The sequence below is a fragment of the Myotis yumanensis genome, unplaced genomic scaffold, assembly GCF_028538775.1.
Source record: "Myotis yumanensis isolate MYYU_CA2020_CCGP unplaced genomic scaffold, mMyoYum1.0.hap1 SCAF_12, whole genome shotgun sequence".
Lineage (NCBI taxonomy): Eukaryota > Metazoa > Chordata > Mammalia > Chiroptera > Vespertilionidae > Myotis > Myotis yumanensis.
In genome coordinates this window covers 38492020-38510581 of record NW_027223763.1, presented here as the reverse complement: position 1 = coordinate 38510581, position 18562 = coordinate 38492020, and the positions used below count along the sequence as shown (strand labels likewise).

Genomic DNA, 18562 nt, shown 5'->3' with positions numbered 1-18562 from the left:
AGCCCCTCTATCGTGGAAAAACAGTCCTTCGCAGTTGCTGTGTGCTTGGAAAGCTCAGCCTCCTCCGCCTTGCTGGGCTCTTCCTGCACATTCTGGTATTTTGTGTTGGCTTCCCCCAAAATGACTTCAGTGAGGAAACTTGTGAGCAGAGGAGCTGTGGGTTCCGCTCGTCACAGGCGTTTGGTGGATGACGAGGTCCCTGGCGTCAGTCGCACATGCATTCTTGAACCACGGACATCTGCTTTGCTCTTTGCAAAGTGCTGAACCCAAGATCGGTGCCTGACTTGTGTCGGAGAAAAAGAAACATGCATTTCAGTCGCTCAGCGACTGGCGGCCCCGAGGTTTCCCTCAGTTTCCCCAATCAAGGGCTCCCAAGAATGAGATTTGCACCCAGAGTGGGGCTTCTGGGTCTGGAGCATTTTCTTAACCACTGCTCTTTTGGACATTTTCCATCTCAGGAAAACGAGTAGCCCCCCAAAGAGGTACACAGTCTAGACTGGAGAAGGGGCTGACGGCACCGAGAGATGTAAAGGATGTTATGAATTCATTTGTCTATAGCTCCCCCAAAACATTGCTCTCAGCGGCTGACTCCTGAAATGTAAAACAGCTGCCCCAGGTCCCAAAGCCACACGTGGCCACGTTCCAGGGCCTGGCTCCCCTGTCCCCGCTGTGCTTGACACTGGTAGCATCCCTCCTACCGAGGCGGCTCCGGGAAAGACGGTTTCTCTTGGCATTTCCTCCTTCTGGCATATTCTGAAGCTTAAATTTTATGAGAGGAAATCTCTACTCAAAACCACTCCGTCTCAGGCCTAGTGGCAAGGAATCCTTGTGTCCTGTCACGTTGGCCCTGTTTAAAAACACATTCCCAGGACTGGGAGCTGAGGGCAAGCAGCACAGAAAAGGGTGGGGAGGCGAGGGGGGGGGGGGGGGCTACTTGCCTCCTGGTCTCCTCCTCGTTGGTCTGCGGGGCAAAACACTTCACCTCAAGGAAAAGGTGACTAGGTTGGGTTTTAGAAGGAATTTGTGCATCAAAGATTATTAATGAGAGCGATAAATTGCTCCCCTGTTTGCACATCTTTCCTTCAGGGAAGTCAAGATTTCTGAAGATCACATACAGCAGAGAACACTGTGCAGTTAAAAGATAGGATTCTGAAAGGTTTTAAATACAGAGTTTCCCTAGCGAAGGTGAGGGGGCATTTGAGGTGAAGAGGTAGAGCTGCGGCCAAGAGTCACTCCCATCAGGTCCCTCCTGCTCCTCCGGGAGGTGCAGCTCCTCACGGGGACTGTGGATTGGCTGTTGCAGGAAGGGTGGGTGCTGAGAGTGAGCCCACACCCCCTTTATGAGGCAAAACTAGACACGTGGACAAGGAGGGGAGACGTGCCGCTCCCTTCTTCCCTGGGACTGTTCTCCTTGTCAGTGTTGACAAAATAGGGATTATAGTCTTGGGCCCTGAAAATATTATCCTTAAGGGTAAATTCCCAAAGGGAATAAAGTCCTTCTTTTCCTAGACATTTCTGTGAGGCATTTCTTCAGCGCATCCTGTGCTTCCCCTCCGCACAGCAAGTCCTGGGGAATCGATTTTCCACCACGTCGCTGAGCACGTTAGGTCTGCGTGGGCCGTCAGGAGCCCCTCAGTGCCGCCCTGTGCGGGCTGCGGGGCACTTGCTGAGCTCCTGTGGAGAACAGCTGCTGGGGGAAGAGCATTTACCCAGGCATCTGCAGGTGCTGAGCCTGGAAGGCACTCGGCAGCATTCAGAGCCAGTCCAACTTGAGCTTGCGCCCCATTCGCCCAGCAGGAGAGCACCCCTGGGAAGCCAGGTGGATGATTTAGTGGGAGGGTGGGAGCCCTGAGTAAACAGAGGAGTCCTGAATGGACAAAGGGCAGTGCCTCCTCCTCCCTTTGTTTCCCCTGCCCTCCCACCCTTTGGGTTCCCCTCTTGGCCTGTACCCCCTGCCTAACAAAGAGCCGAGCTAAATGATCGCCACAGATTGTTTGCTTCTGGGGAGAATGTGGAGATCTAGCACCGCACCGCAGGGGCAGCCAGGGCAGCTGGGATGCCTTGAAAATGTTTTTAGACAAGAGCAACTTTAGATAGGAGCTTTTGTTCTACGACATTCACAATCTGCCCTTGTAAAAATTTTCAAACAAAAGCATGTCTCATCAGATTCTTCCTTCACTTGCACTTGTTGAGAATTATAAAAAGCTGTCATCATCTTCCCCCTCCCTGAACCTCCCCTCCCCCAACTCATTGAGTTTTAGAGTTCCTTTCTCTGTGTTCCAAATTTTGGCCTCTGACAGAAAGCTGAAACTTTGCCTCCCTTTCTAAATTTGATTACAGTTGAGTATCTCTGCTTCTAATTAGGATCTTAAGTACAGAGGAGGTGCACTTTCTAAGCTGCAAAACCTATAGCCTTCTATCATGAACTATGGTTAAGTGTGGTGTTTATATTTGAATCATTTTGGTTGCTGCCCTTCCCACATGTTCAACAACAGACTGTGGACATTTGTAAAGTGTCAGGCTATATGCATGCATTTGTGACTTCAGTACAAATGATACTTTTGCAGTGAAAGTTTTTCATTTCAGTAAGGCCTCCCCTTGAGAACCCTCTTCCTTCGTTCAAAAGAAGGGATGGCCTTAGAATTAGCCAGAGCTGGGTGATCTTGACTTCACCCGTTTTTCTGTTTGACTTTGGAAAGGTGATTCTCTCATCTGGAAAACAGACCTCATAGTGTGTGCCTCACAGGGTTGTTGCAAGTATTAAATAAGATAACGTAAAGCAAGTCCTCAGCACGGCCCCTGGCATAGCAAGTACTTAGTAAGTGCTAGCCTTTATTTCCCCGCGCTTCTCCACGCACCTGGTGAATGACTCAGTCAAGCAGATGGCTGGCCCCTCTCCCAGAGGTTGTCATCTGGAGGTCTGGGGTGAGGTCCATGGATTTGCCTTCCTGATAAGCTCCCAGGTGATGCTGAAGCTGCTTGTCCACACACCACACTTTAGCATCGATTTAAGAGATAATCCAGCTTTTTTGTACACGTTCTAGTTATTTTCGTGTCATCAGAAGACTTGTGGGCAGTATGTGCTAGCTAGATGCTGTGTGCAAGTAATTTACAGAGGAGTTTAAAATATAAAGCAGATACTTTGATAAAAGCCATCGACTATAAAATGGACTAAATCTTCATAAGATTAAGTACTTACATCATATACCTACCCACAAGAAGAAATGCATTTTGGGGTTGGTGAGTAAGTTAGTAATAGTGGGCATGTTGAAAGTTTTTTAAAACTCATCTTTTTAGGTCATCAAAACCTCTAGAACCAGTATCTTTCACTCAACCTTTCTTAAATAAATGATTTAGGTTAGAGAGAAAAAGACCTAATAGTGTGTTTTCAATACCCTATTTCAGAAACAAATTATTTAAAACTTACAAAAGCCAGTAGCTAAAGAAAATAAAAAACTAAAATGCAATTGAGACAAATGAGTGCTTTAAGCATTATATATGCTCTACCTTAAATTGGGATGAAGCACTCAGACATTTTAAAACAGAGAAAACTCCCAAAAATATTGGTCTAATGTCTATTTTTATAGTGAACATAAATACTGTTTGTTAGGGTATAGTTCTGAAATTAAGATCCATTTACAATTCTAGAAATAATTCTGTACACATAGCTGTCAGTATTTATACATCTTATTAAACGATTACCGTAACATCATAGGAAGGAGAATGTTGTAGCCTTGATGGTTTGGCTCGGCTCTTGAAGTGAGAAAGGGGGGAGGGGGAGAGCTTAAAGTAATTATAGGAGGTATTTCCTGGGTTACTTCCTCACAAGAATGTACTACCAGGCTTCATCCAAAATAACTTATTTGAAAACTGCTCAATGGGACAGGGCTGTGGGGCACCATTTAATAACCGGATGCATCATTTCTGCCACCGTGTGCACATCTCCATTCATTGAGCATGTTATTAGGAAGTCAGCTCTGACAGGACAGGGTTTCACCACAACAGGAGATGTGGATACAGACCTGGAGTTCCCCTACTCCAGCTTGCTGCACACTGGCCCTGCTTCATTGGCGTCTTCCCCACACCGATGATGCTGGCATGTGTCTGGTTTCTCCACTGATGGCACAGCAGAGGCGTTCACACCGGGCATTGGACTTTTTAGTTACTATACAGAGACCACACAGTTAGAATCTCCTTAGCAGGTGTCCACCATCTGACACTGGATTATCTTGAACAAGTATATTCTTTGCAACACAAGTCTAGTCTACTAGCGACATGACTTCCTGTCATGTGCAGGTGATGTGGTGTTTTTAAAAGGTACAGTGCAATAAACAAGGAACAGCATTAAAATAAAAGACAGGGTGAAGTTAGAACACCGAATGCCTGGCTAGTTGAAACAACAGCCATCAGTGTCTCTCTCTTTCCCATCAACTCTTTTAGCAAAATGGAATGATTGAGTTGAGCCTCGTTTTAATTCCTCTCCTCAGCTTTTATGTTCCCGTGAAATTAATGATCGTGCCAGCTCTGTGTAAAGTGAGGAGACCAGGGGGTAGCTGGTGAGCCAGATAAACAAAGCCTGTTTATATTCGAGCTTTGAAACACTTGTTTGAATGCTGATTTGTGAACATTTCTTCTTGGCACCTGGTGTATATTTAATTTTTGTTTCTAACGTGATTTAAAAGTGATTAAAAGCAACGGAACGGTTTTCAGAGGTGGACAGGAAAGGGTGGAAGGGAAGAAACAGAGGGCCTGCTAATCCGGCAGTCAAATAGCTGACCCGGGAGGATGAAAAGCTGGCCAAGGTTGTGGAAACAAGACGGCCCCTCGTGCGACAGCAGCCTCAGTCTCCTTTGTCGTTTTTGGACGTGAGGCAAGCAGCCAGATGCTCTGTCTAAACTGTCTGGGAATTGCTTTGAAGTCTGGCACTCTTAGAAAGGTATGATGTGACAAGTTGTTGCTTCAGTGCCCTCAAATGGCTCAATGGCCACCAGAATTAGAGCCTACATTAGACTGTGGGCTAGGAAGTGGTTCTAGACTGGTTTTCCACCTCTGTCCATTTCTGTTTCAACATATTCCCTTTAGTAACGTGTCTCTGGCAGGAAAGGCAACATAAAATGCTCCTCTCCCCCCACCTCTGTGTCTCCCAGCATGCATACTTTCTGGGTTTAACGTGAAGAACTCTTGTGTATATAAGTCAATTCTGTAATGACTCAGCAATTTCTTCCTGGCCAAGTCCAGTTTTAAGCCATAACCTTGTAAAATGAGCCCTATTTTGGTAGCACATGACTTATAGGATCTCCATCAAATGTACCATCCTTACTGCATAGAAGATCTAGTGCAGGTGCGGACACATTCATATAAGGAGCCACTAATTCCATCCTTGTCATCATGAGGGAAAGCTGCCAGACCCAGTGAGGTCCTCATTGAAATACCAGACGCCTCTCTGCTCAGAGCTAAACTGTACAGATAGCATACAGATATTCTTAAAAAGAGAAAGGGGCTTTGTGCCCATGTAAGGTTTGAAAATCCCTGCCTATCGATAACCCCATTATGGAGATACCCATGTCATATCTGAATATCCCAGAGATCTGGGATGTTCTCCAGAAAGGAAACCTGTTCAACCTTAACTCAGCCTTTCCCAGAGTTTCTGACATGGGACACTGAGAGAATGCTGCTAAATCATTTTTATTTTTCTTGTTTCAAGGGCTCAGGAACATGCAGCAAGTCATATTCCTGTTTATTGTTTTTCTCCTGGTAATACTGCAAAGTGTCAGCCATTTACCTAACACAGCCTACAGCTGTGTCACCCAACCTGGCAGCTTTTGAATCCAGCTGGCATTTTAGAAGGAGCCTCTGTAGTATGCTTTTTTTAAAAAAAAAAAAATAGAATCTTAATATATTATGTTGTAAGGAGAGTAAACTAGTTTTTTGTTTTTAAAAGGGCACATTTTACCCCAGAAGGAAGAACTACATAGAATGTCAAATTATAACCACCAGTTTGCTTGGTGAACATGAAATCACCATCAACATCCACTCGCCATAACCTCTGCATTTGTCTCCACTGAAGGACAGATATGTCCCAGGAACTGGACATTGTTGCTCCTAAAACAGTGCTATACATATTTCCCTCTCTGTCTACCTCTCTGGCTCTCAGATTATTTTTCTTATTTCATTCTTTTTAAAAAAATAAAAATAATAGATGCACATGATTTAAAAAAGAAAAGTTCTTTGAAAATATCTGTCACTTGTCTCATCTTTTAGTTTCCACCTTCCAGGCCCCATCTCCACAGGAATCTTTTGGCTGTGTTTTCAGGAAGTCAAATGTACATTATATGCCTATATAAATGATAGGCCGATTTCTCAATGTGCCAGTTTTACACATGATCTATTGATTTCTCTTTCATCTTGATGAGGATTTTATTTCCTTACTTTCTCATATTACTTGCATCCCTCAGCATTACATCATAGGAAACAATGCTAGCTATTTCTTTTCTTTTCTTTTTTTTTTTCAATGCTAGCTATTTCAAGTAGGAGAGGATTTCATGTAGGGAATTAAAACCTTAGGAAATCACTAGGCCCGGTGGGTGTGGCCTAGTGGTTGAGTGTCAACCCAGGAACAAAAAGGTCATGGTTCAATTCCTGGTCAGGGCACATGCCCAGGTTCTGGGCTCAATCCCCAGGAAGGTGCGTGCAGGAGGCAGCCAATCAGTGATTCTCTGTCATCAATTGATGTTTCTATCTCTCTCTCCCCCTCTCCCTTCCTGTGTCTGAAATCAATAAAAACATGTTTTTTAAAATTCATTGGAAGGGCTGGAAGATCAAAGTCTAGGCTGGAGTCTGAGAAATGACTCCTGAACTGGAGAAGGTTAGTAGGCAGCCTTTTGACTGAGTGTAATTTACATATCATACAATTCACTTTTTAATGTAACCAATTCAGTGAGTTTTAACATATCTATATGGTAGTATAACCATGCACCGTTACTTCCAAAATGTGAAACAGTTCCATGACCCCTAACACCTCCACCATAGCCCACTCACCTCCCTCGCAGGTCCAACAATCACTGAGCTGTTTGTTACCTTTTTTAGAATGTAGTCTTTTGTGTCTGATTTCTTTGACTCACCTTAGTGCTTTTGAAATTCATTCATGGTATTACTAGTTCATTCGTTTCTATCACTGTTGAAGCACATTTGAGTTAACAGCTTTTGACCACTTTAAATAAAGCTGCTGTGAACATTCACACGTTGTCCTTTGCATGGACATGTCTTCATGTCTCTTGGGTAAATATATAGGAGGGGATTGTTGAGTTGTATGGTAAGAACCGAGACCCTGTTCTAGAGCAGCAGTCCCATTTTGCATTCCCATCAGCAGTGTAAGGAGTGCCAGTTGCACCACATCTTCAACACGTGGATCGGTCTTGTGGTAAAGTCTTAACCTAATTTATTTCCCTGATTCTCCAGTGGTGGTGCCTTCTAGATTTGCGATTGCATGGCCAGCCCATGCCTGGTTCCCAGTGGGAGAACAATGAATGATACATGTTTGGATCTACTAATCAGTGATGTCCAGGATGAATATAGCCTCCAGTTTTGAGACAAAGAGGCAGATGGATTTGAAAAGATCATTGATCACAGTAGTGACTTGATTAATAACAGATAAAACAATGTTTTATGGTTCTCCCTCAGGCTTTTTGACCACTCCATGGAAGGATTTAAAAACTGGGAGTTCATGACTATTCACTGCTGGGGAGAACGAGCTGCCGGTGACTGGATCCTTGAAGTCTACGACACTCCCTCCCAGCTGAGGAACTTCAAGACTCCAGGTGAGAACTTCCTGTCTATAATTTGGTTTGCTGTGTACTAAAAAATGAGAATATATCGGCCAAGGAATGCTTCACACTAACATATCCACATCATTCTTTTTTCATGTGATCCTGTGTTTTGAGTTTTGTGTGTATCCCAGTTCTCAAGATTATGATTTCAGAGGTAATAATTCAAGGGTAAGAAATAAAGAATAAATATTTAGATGTAAGTACAGGATAAAACATGACGGCTATTGATTGATATATCAGAATATAAGACCCACATCTCTAACCAGCTCCCCTTACTTTCTTTGTCCATAAACAAGCCAGCCTTGTTCACCTGCACTGGTCTAAATTGCTGGGTCATAGGAGGAGACACATTCCCTTACTTACCTTTTTTCTGAGTTTATTCTACATTAAGTTTCCGTGCAGGCAAGACATTGGGCTGGCCTGTGCCAGCTAAACCGTTGCCACTAAAGAAAGTGAATGATGGTATTCTGCCCCACATGAACCCAAAACTAAGGAAAAAGAAAACTTAGGTTGATATGTTTAAAAAAAAACAACAACATGGAAATTACTATGTTAACAAAGGTCTTTTCAGTTGACCTCAGACTCCTGTTGCTGCATGTGTCCTATTTCCCTCTCCATGGAAGCTATTTCTAACCTTAAAAGAGGAGAGGGGGGAGGGAGTACCAATGCAACATGGGCTGGAGAGGGAGCAGTTCCTTGCAGCAGCCTGTACTGCCCGTGATGAAGCCCTTCGGAGTACTTGGCTCAGTGACAAACGATCTGTGTGATAAGCAACCCAGCTTCCCACCCAGCGGTGGACACATGTTCGATTGTCTGAAAAACTCATACTTCTCAGTGTTCTGTCTAATCCAGCGGCAGAAGATCAGGCCTCAGAGTGATTTTAGGACTGATGTCCAAGTCCAGCCCTTTCCTGATGGCAGAATAAATTAACCCAGACATTCTGTAGTTAACTGTAAGAGTGTGTACCATTCAGGTACAGGGGGCTGCAGAGGGAGGAGGAGGCCCCCAGCAGAACACAGGGGTGAACACGAGTGTGCATTTACCAGACTTTGGCCCACCGGTCAGTTTCTTATTCTGAGAGGTCCATCTTTGATCACACAGTTTGGCCATCTTTTCCCTAATTCTGAGCTGGGGTTCATCTGTGTGGCCACAGTGGTCCCATAATCAGAGAGGTTAAAACCAGCATGGTTCAAGGTCACAATGAACAACATGCTCTTTGGCCCTGCTGTGGGAGTGACTGGCTGTGCTGCCCTCGCCAAAGGCTGCTCCCAGTTGATGTGTCAGCTGGTGTCACTACAGGGCTCTTATGTGGTGGGAGATCCCAGAGAAATAGACACTGACAATCTTGGCACTTGCGTACCAAGGGGTTGGGGTTGCAGCTTGCAGTAGCCAACCTTTCAGACCTCGCTCCGCAGACCACCAGTTGGTGACCGCTGGCTTAGGGTGAGGACACAAGGGTTGCATTCTCTGCTGAGAATTTAAGACAGTTATAAAACTAATTTAAAGTGACTGCTCTTTATTATCACCGTGAACCAGCAATTCTAAAGGATGTCAGTGATGAAATGCTCCTCCCCTGCCCGCAAGAGCACGCTGCCCTGGGGACACACTGCTGGTTGACCTGACATTTGTGTGCAAGGGTCAGAGGCTCGGAATATAAATCTCTCCGCCCTCAAGGAGTTCAGGGTCTATACAATTCCCTCTGATTCCCTGTGTTGAAAGCCCTCCGCAGTGGCCCAGAAAATCCAGATTGTGTGTTTCATAGCATTGGCTGCTCCTTATACTTTAATGTTCATGTTTAACCCCAGTCACTTCCAATCATTTTAAAGATGTTCTTTTATGCCAGAAGAGAGATACTCTAATGCTGTTACTGGTATGTGGGTGCACGTGCACACACACACATTTCTGTCATTTCTATGGTGAACACTCTTGTGGAAGGTCTCTCTATAATTCATGAGGGATTTCTTATTAAGCTACTAGGTATTCAGTTGGAGGTGTAGAATTTTCTAGCCCAGTTAAATGGTAGAATCATTCCCAAATAGTGGTTCCTAGCTCCAAACCAAATTTATACTTATTTATTGTTTCTTAGCATTTGCATATTATGTAAATGCATATTAAAGATTTGGGGAGCAGTTTTTTGTTTTGTTACACATTAAACCTATCTCGGGTTTTCTGTCTTGGGCAGATTGCATTTATGTTAGCAAGTAGAATGAATTTTTCTCATTCTGTATTTAAACAGCTATTTCTTAACACAGTTGCAATATCAATTGCAAAATTTCCTATAAAATTTAGCAAGTAGGAAAAGTGGTAGGGAAGAAAAAAAAAATGATGGTCCAAACATGGCAGTATTTGATGTGACTTGTGGCAGGGGTTCTAAGGAAATAAAATGACATAGTAATTGAAAAATACAAAGATGGGCTGACCCTGTCAGTGGACTTAGGAAGCGCTTCAGAAATGGCACAAAGGTAAGTAATCAATTATGAGACAGCACTCTTCAGAGCACTTAGGAGGGTAAATTTTCAAATCTAAAATAATTATAAATTAAATGAACCAGGTATTAGGGTGACCATGGGTTGGATTTCCTGTGATGTCCTTGGGTCACATGCTCTATTTGTACACTGGAGAGATGCTATAGGGAAAAGGGGTTCTCTTTTGCATGGCTGTCTACAGGCTGTCATTCATTTCTACTTAACACACACCACTTGGAATTCTGAGATTAAACAGCACCCTGATTATGAAAAGGACAGTCACCAATGAGTCCAAAGAAAAGCTGGCAGAGGGTAAACCTCATGGACACCAGTGTGCTGTCCCAGTGCAAATGTCAGAAAACAGTGTGGCACAGAATAACGTACATGCAATTTTACACATCAGGTTCCTAAACTCCCAGAAATGAACAAAAAGACCGTGTTACATATAATGGTTTACAAAAGGCAAGATTTTCTTTTCAGAGCTGAATAATATTCCACTGTGTGTGTGTGTGTGTCAGTTTCTTTATCCATACATTCATTAATGGAAACTTAAGTTGCTTCCATGTATTGGCTATTGTAAATAATGCGGCAGTGATTATTTATAATAAATACATGTAAACAATCATGTGATACATACACCTCCATACTGTTTTCCACAGTGGCTGCACCAATTTACATTCCAGCCAATTGTGCATGAAGGTACCCGTTTCTCCACATCTTTGCCAACACTTGTTATTTCTTGTCTTTTTTATAATAGTCATTCTAACAAGTATGAGGTAATATCACATTGCAGTTTCTCTGTTGATTAGTGAGTACTGATGTTAGCAACAGAACTGTTGCTCATCTCTCTGCTGCCCTCTTTTTGGGGTTAAGTGATAGTGTCAGCTTAAAAAGGCCTTCAGGGAGAGACTCAATCATGTTAAGAGTCATGTGGACCACATGACCAGTATTGCTCTGCCCAGGGCTAATTCAGCTCTTAACAGATTCCTCCAGGGAGATTACATCAGTCAGTCAGTCTACTGAAAAACTAAAGCTAATTTTTTCTCTCCAAACAAGAGAGAAAAAATTGCCACTCGGCATGGTAGGATGTCCAGTCGTTTGTATATCATTTACATATCTACATCTACATCTGTCCCTCTTCAATCTACCTACCTATCTACCAATCCAGTTTCCTCTGTAGCAAGGCTCAGCAGCTTATTAACCGTGAGGGCCGTCATGAAAACCAAGCAGTACCTCCTGGTGCCACTCTGTGAGAGCCATGGTGAGTGAAGGAAACAGAGGCTGGGAGATGGGCACACAGAGTTGGTCAGAGTCTCCAGGAAGTTTGAGCAAGTTAGCTAACTTGGCAACAAATTTTTTTGTATGTTTATTTTGTATCAACTTTACTGAATTAGTTCTACAAGTTCTTTAGGAATATATATATAAATGGTATGGACGACAGAATGGACGACCAAACAGGCTGCGTGAGGCAACCAGGCCGGCACAGGTGTTAGTGAGGGACGACTAAACAACTGAACAGCAGGCTGCATGGGGCGACCAGGCCAGCAGGGGGGTTAGTGAGGGACGACCAAATGACTGAACAGCAGGATCAGGCCTAAACCGGCAGTCAGACATCCCCCAAGGGGTCCTGGATTGGAGAGGGTGCAGGCTGGGCTAGGGGACCCCCGCCATCCCCCCTACATGAATTTCGTGCACCGGGCCTCTAGAGTGTGTGTGTGTGTGTGTGTGTGTGTGTGTGTGTGTGTATATATTTATATATATATATATTTACCTGCAAATAGTGACAGTTTTATTCTTCCTTTTTAAGTTGGATGTCTCTTATTGCTTTTTCTTGACTATTTGCTCTGGCTAGGACTTCCAATTCTATGTTGACTAAAAGTGCCAAGAGTGGACATCTTTGTTTTGTTCCTGACCTTAGACGATGTTAGCTGCCATATGGCCTTATTTTCTGTTCCCTCTATATCTACTTTATTGAGAGTTGTTTTTTTATCAGAAGTGAATGTTAAATTTTGTCAAGTGCTTTTTCTGCATTTGAGGTAATCATATGATTTTTATCCTTTGTTTTGTTAAGGTGGTGTATCACATTGATGGATTGAACCAACCTTGCATCCCTGGAATAAATCCTACTTGATCATAGTGTATGATCTTTGTAATACGTTATGGAATTCAGTTTGCTCATAATTTTGTTGAGGATTTTTGCATCTATGTTTACCAATCTCTTTCCCAGTAATTGGTCAGTTACTAGTAGACTTTCTATTTCTTAATGATTCAGTCATGGTATGGTGTATGTGTCTAGGAATTTATCCATTTCTTTTGTTTCTAATTTGTTGGCATTTATTTATTCATAGGCTTTTATGATCCTTTGTATTTTTGTGGTATCAGTTATAACATCTTTTTCGTTTCTGATTTTACTTACTTGATTTCTCATTTCGCCTCAGTGAGTCTAACAAAGGGCTTGTCAATTTTGTTTACAGTCCTAGGAGACCTGAAAATATAAGCCCTGCTGGCCACATTTTGTGGGTGGCAGCCACAAAAATTACAGTGCCTGACAAGACTTTAAGCTCCTTTCTGGAAGAAACCAGTGAGGTGAGGTAGAGGGAGAGCGCAAAGGTGGTACCTGTGGGCCTCCATCTTTGCAGAGTATTTCAGTAGGCCTCTAGATGCTGTTAAATCAGATGCCTTCTCCCCAGGCAGATGCTTCAAGATAAGCAAATAAGCCTGTTTCACAGAAAGTCTAGGTGCTTTTCTGTTGGCTGCCCCTGTGGTACACCCTGAGTGGGTGAGTCTGCTGGAACCCTATAAGAACTGCTTCTCAGCTGCTATAACCTTGTGGGTCTCAGCCCTCAGGTGCTGGTCTTAAAAGTTGGGGTGCTCAATGTGGGATTTAAACCTTTTGTTCCTCATGGAGCAGCTTGGGGTTTTGAGTTCCCTCCACTTTCTTACCACACCAGGGGTGAGGTTTGTGGTGAGACTGTCTCAGCCTCCCCTACCCACTTGGATATGGTTTTTTTCTTGTTTGCCTAATGCATAGGAATGCTAGTGTTGAGGTTACCTTCAGAGGAAATTGTTCCATTTGTAGCTGTTAATTTGGTGTGTTTGTGGGAGGAAGTGGGTCAGGATCTTCCTTCATCGCCATCTTAAATGGGAAAGCCTAGATAGGTTTTAATATTAATCTCTCCTCTCACTGGCCTTGGGAAAGTTATCTCACTGGCCTTGCCTCAGTTTCCTCATCACTGTTTACATAAACTACATTGGGAATTCAAGCAGCTACATCCCAGTTGTTATGAACAATGGGATAAAACTTAGCATGTAGTAAGCACTTAGGAATGATAAGCATCAATTAGATGATGATATAGATGCTAATAGATGAATTAGATGACACCTGAAGTTCACCATTGTCTTGCTGTGGGAGAGCTCTGAACCATGCCTGGACTGTGTATTAGGCCACTGTGTGGGGAGGTTCCTAAGGGTAGTCCTTTCTATCAGCATATTTCTGTGTTTTTAATGTTTTTTTATTAATCACTTCTGCTTATGGTTGATTCTTTCTTATGTGAATCTTAAGTTTAATGGCCCGGGGGCAGTTTGGGGGCTTTTTTTTTTTTTTTTTTTTTTCAGAAAAGACTTTAATTTTATAAACCTAAGAAATAAATGAATAGGGATTAAACCAAAAGAAATGTCCCTTGTGAGCATACTATCCAGATGAGGTTAAACACTGATCTCATGTCTTAAGGCACCCTTGACCAGAAAATGTATTGCAACTGCTCAGTAGAACATTCTGCAATGTAGGAAGTATTCTCCGTCTGTATTTGCATTGTAGTGGCCACTGGCGACCTGTGGCTATTGAGCACTTGAAATGTAGTTAGTGTGACTAAGGAACTGAATTTATTTATTTTAATTCATTTAAATAGCCACATGTATCTAGTGGCTATCGGGTCTATAGGATAATTAAGTAGTGATGTATTCTAAAGATTGAATGACTGCTTCAGGAATCATGTGGAACAAAGTCATTGTTTTTGTCATCTTATTTATAAGTCAGATAACACAAAAAATGTTTTTAATATGTTTTTATTGATTTGAGAGAGAGAAACATTGATCTATCAGCTGCCTCCTGCATGCCCCCTACTGGGATTGAGCCTGAAACCCAGGCATGTGCCCTAACGGGGAAATGAACCCCTGACCTCTCCATGCATGGGACGAATTCCAACCAACAGAAGCACACCAACCAGGGCCTGAAATTTTTTTTCAAATAAGACTTTTATACTTAGAAAAACAAAGCTCTCTGTAAAATTCTGGGATTCTTTTAAATATCTATCATTTGAAATTCAGCTCAGCAATCTGAGGTGTTTGTCTCTTAGTCTAACTATAAAAGCTGATTAAATCAAGGCCTATCCTGAATATCATCATTTATCAGTCTTTGTCAGTATTGTTCATTGTTTTTTTCTTTAAATACATAGTGCGTGAATTATAGTGCATAAATTCTGCGAACAGTAGTAAGTGTGTATTTCTAGCCCAGTATATGAAGTAATGATTCATATGAATCTGTCTCCCGTAATTCTACTGATGCCTTCTCTTAGGTGAAAAGGAAATAAAGTACAAAGCTAAAGAGTGAATATTTGGTCATGCAGTGGTTTCATTATTGTTTCCCTAGGTAAATTGAAAGAATGGTCTTTGGTTCTCTATGGCACCTCCGTGCAGCCATACTCACCAACCAACGAGTTTCCTAAAGTGGAACGTGTCCGCTACAGCCGAGTCGAAGACCCCACCGATGACTATGGTACAGAGGATTATGCAGGTGAGCTGGCTTCCACCAGGGACAAAGGCTAAGGAGGGATCTCTCATACATCATCCCACCATGCTGAGATAAACTTCTACCACATTCTGATGTATTTTCTTCATCGTTTCTATCCCCCCAAATATTTATTTATTTATATATATATATATATATATACACACACACACACACATTCAAATATCCATGTTTTTTCTTCAAAGCTAAACCACACTATATAGAGAGTTTCCATATCCTTTTTCCCCCTTAAAATAGTTAAATATGCTTAGGACACATATTTAAAGGACAGCATAATTGTCCATCCTATGACTGTAATGTATTTAACCTGTAATCTTGTATGTGTAGTTTGCTTAGAGTTTTACACAAGTTTAAAAAAGGTTTGGATGAATATCATCATTTATCAGTTTGGTTGATATCTTTAATTGGTTTTTTATAATATAGTTCTATTCCGAGAATGACTGCATCTTACTGAATCAAAGGGATTAACCAGTTTTAGGGCTTCGATATGTTTTGTCACATTGCCTTCTAGATAAAGATATACCAGTCTGCACTATGACCAGATGTGAAAGTGTTTATTGCACTCATCCTGGGAAAATTGAGTGGATAGAAAAAAAGAATATAATTTTTATAACTTTGAATGCTAGTATATCTAAACATTTTTCGTCTGTACAGGTCCTCAGACAACATCGTTTCATTCATTACATAACATTGATGAGCTGCTGTAGGAACTTAACTCTTACATATATATAACCTAGCCTGTGGTAAAATTGACTTCCTTACATGTCATTTTGCTGCAGTTCCAAGAATCTATCAACATTAAGTGAGGATTTAACTGTAGTTCTCTGAATTAAATACAACTGTCTTTTACCCATTATATTCAAAGTGGCAGCAATTTTCTTATCTATTTATAAGAATTCTTTGTATGTTATTGCCTCTCATACTGTCTCATATTTGCTGAAAACATTTTCTCAATTATCACTTCTGAAATTTAGTGTCTGTGTTGTGTTTTAAAAAGAAATCTTTTAATTTTATATAGTGTTTTTCTTGTTGCTATTTTAGTGGAAAATATTCCATATTTTCTATCTACTATAGGAAATCTACTGGCTGTTGCATATTTATGATATATCTGACCATTTTTGCTTAACTCTCTTACTAATTTCTCTTACAAATTTATATGTTTTAGAGTTGATTTTTCTGGGATAATTTAGGTACTATGGCCATATTATCTGCATTTTTTTCTCCTTCCCAATGTATTTCTGATTCCTGTCTTGTTGCACTGGCTGACCTTTCTGGGCGATAATATATAACACAATGTGCAGAGCTTCTTCTAATGAAAGACTGTTGGTAAATAGCAGTTTAGTATACCTTTACAGGAGAAATATATTTTTCCTGAAACTCTCTGAAGTTCTTTTTTTAGATATTAATCACCTTAAAAGGATATCTTAAATGTATGTATTTCCTTCTATTCTAAACAGGTAATATCCCAGAGTCAATATTAAGCTTGGATAATTCAGTCCAATTCAACTAACCAGAGCTAGATTTCGTCTTATTTTGCTTAGAGCTTGTAACATTGCTATGCATATTGTGGCTAGTAAACCATTTTGTATTCTCTGATAGGAGAAAGTATATCCAAAACCATAAATGGAGCATAATATAACCTATTGCTATGTGCCTTATGGGATGTTTCCAATTCAAATTTTGGAAATGTTAAAATTCTGAACAGTTATACATACACTGTTGTGGTTTTTCTCATTACCTCCTCAAAATGTCCACGCTGGCACTTGTGAGAGAACAAAGACAATTATTTCATTATCACCCTGCAACCTAAAGTGCTAATTTGCATCTGGGACAGTTTTAAATTATAAAAGAATCAGCACAGCATGTGAATTTACCATGCAGGGCCCTTTGGCACATATCAAGAATAAATGAGTTGTTGTTGTGGGGGGTGTTTTTTTTGGGGGGGTGGTAATTATAAAAATCATCTGGTGAGTATTTAGGGCCACACGTGACTCCTTTTCTTTGGAGCTGGGATTTTTACCTTTCTAAAGAAGTCAGGCTGGCTAGAGACACAGATGGCATTAGCACAGCCAGATCCCTGTACTGTACATTGAATTCCAGGGAGCGTGGAACCCAGAGCTGGCTGACTGTCAACCCTTCCATGGCGGAGACACCCTCTTCTTGTGTACCAAAGCAGACAGCTAACCTGTCCCAAGTTGGACTGGCTATAGAATTTAATTAAGAGGTCAATTTTAAGGCTTTTAGGAAAATAGAGATTAACCACAAGAGTCATTTGACAGCATTTTTTATCAGAAATGTATTTCAAAATGACTCATTTCCATTCATCTCTAGTAGATGACTTACTCTCTAAGTAGGAGACATGGATTGAAAATCAGGATGTATGTTGATCCCAACTCTTCCAGCTGTCTGCTGCCGGGCAAGCCATTGTAACTCTTGGAAAATCTGTTTTCTCACCGGTAAAACGAGGGTGTTGACTACTAGATTTTTCTGAGTCATTCTTCCCCAGTTCTACCATTTCATGTTCCCATGATACAGTAATTGTAGAACATAGTCTCATAATGATTAAAGGAGGCCACATTTCAACCAGTAAGTCCTTTTGATTAAAATGAAGTTTGGTTTAAAACATTTCTGGCACCACTGACCTATAGTTTGTACATTTCAAGCGTTATGTTGACTGCTAGTTAAAATCCTAAGAATTTTCAATGGGAAAGAGCTTGAAGATTATGAGACCAAATGTACCAAAATATAGAGAACAAGGAAAAAGGGAGTTAGTTCAGTAGAGCAAAATGTCTATAACTGTCCCTCATCATTAGAACGCTTTTTCACCAATCACCAAATAGTTCCATCTTTCTGGATTTTTTTTTTCTGACTGTATTCTTAATAGTTCTATACTGAAGACTACATAAGAAGAGAGATTGGGAACCTTCATCGCATTTTTAAAAGTAATATGTACTTTACTTTTGTTGAGTTGCCCATTGGCCTGTGAGTAGGATGCAATTTTAAATCTATTATCCGTGCCTAAAGTACCCGCTTTGTAATCCAGGATTAGAAACCGGTAAGCTTGTGCCAGGTGCCATAATGCTGTTCCTTGCTAGCTAAGGTATCTCAGAGGTATTCTGTGGCTTTAATGCTTGGAAAAGACAGGCAATATGGTCCAAGCATTGAATAATCACTTTTTTCTTTTTCTGTAAGTCCAACATTTTTTATTGTTTGCATGTTTAATTGTGATCGGGTTTTTTCCATTTACTACAGTGGCATTTGTTCATTTGAATCCTGAAATACTTGTTAGCTCCCACAAGGCAGCCATACGTGCTTTGAAGACCAGGCCATGATTAGGATTTACATTCTTGATACTTGAGGTTTTCCCCCAAAAAGTCTCTGAGCTTACAGTCACTCTGAACATTATTCCTCATTCCTCCTTCTTAAACTTTCACTGCGTAAGAAAAAAACATTTTATACCAAAT

The 18562-nt window shown here is 41.4% G+C and overlaps 1 protein-coding gene across 4 annotated transcripts in view; it reads left to right on the top strand.

Annotated features, from left to right (window-relative positions):
* The window catches only part of PCSK5 (proprotein convertase subtilisin/kexin type 5), a 413582-nt gene that overhangs the window by 239961 nt on the left and 155059 nt on the right, over nt 1-18562 (top strand). For all 4 annotated transcript variants that reach the window (XM_070431475.1, XM_070431474.1, XM_070431476.1 and 1 more), the window contains exons 13-14: nt 7681-7817; nt 14940-15083. In XM_070431475.1, coding sequence (XP_070287576.1) covers nt 7681-7817; nt 14940-15083 — 281 coding nt within the window. The remainder of the gene's footprint in view (nt 1-7680; nt 7818-14939; nt 15084-18562) is intronic.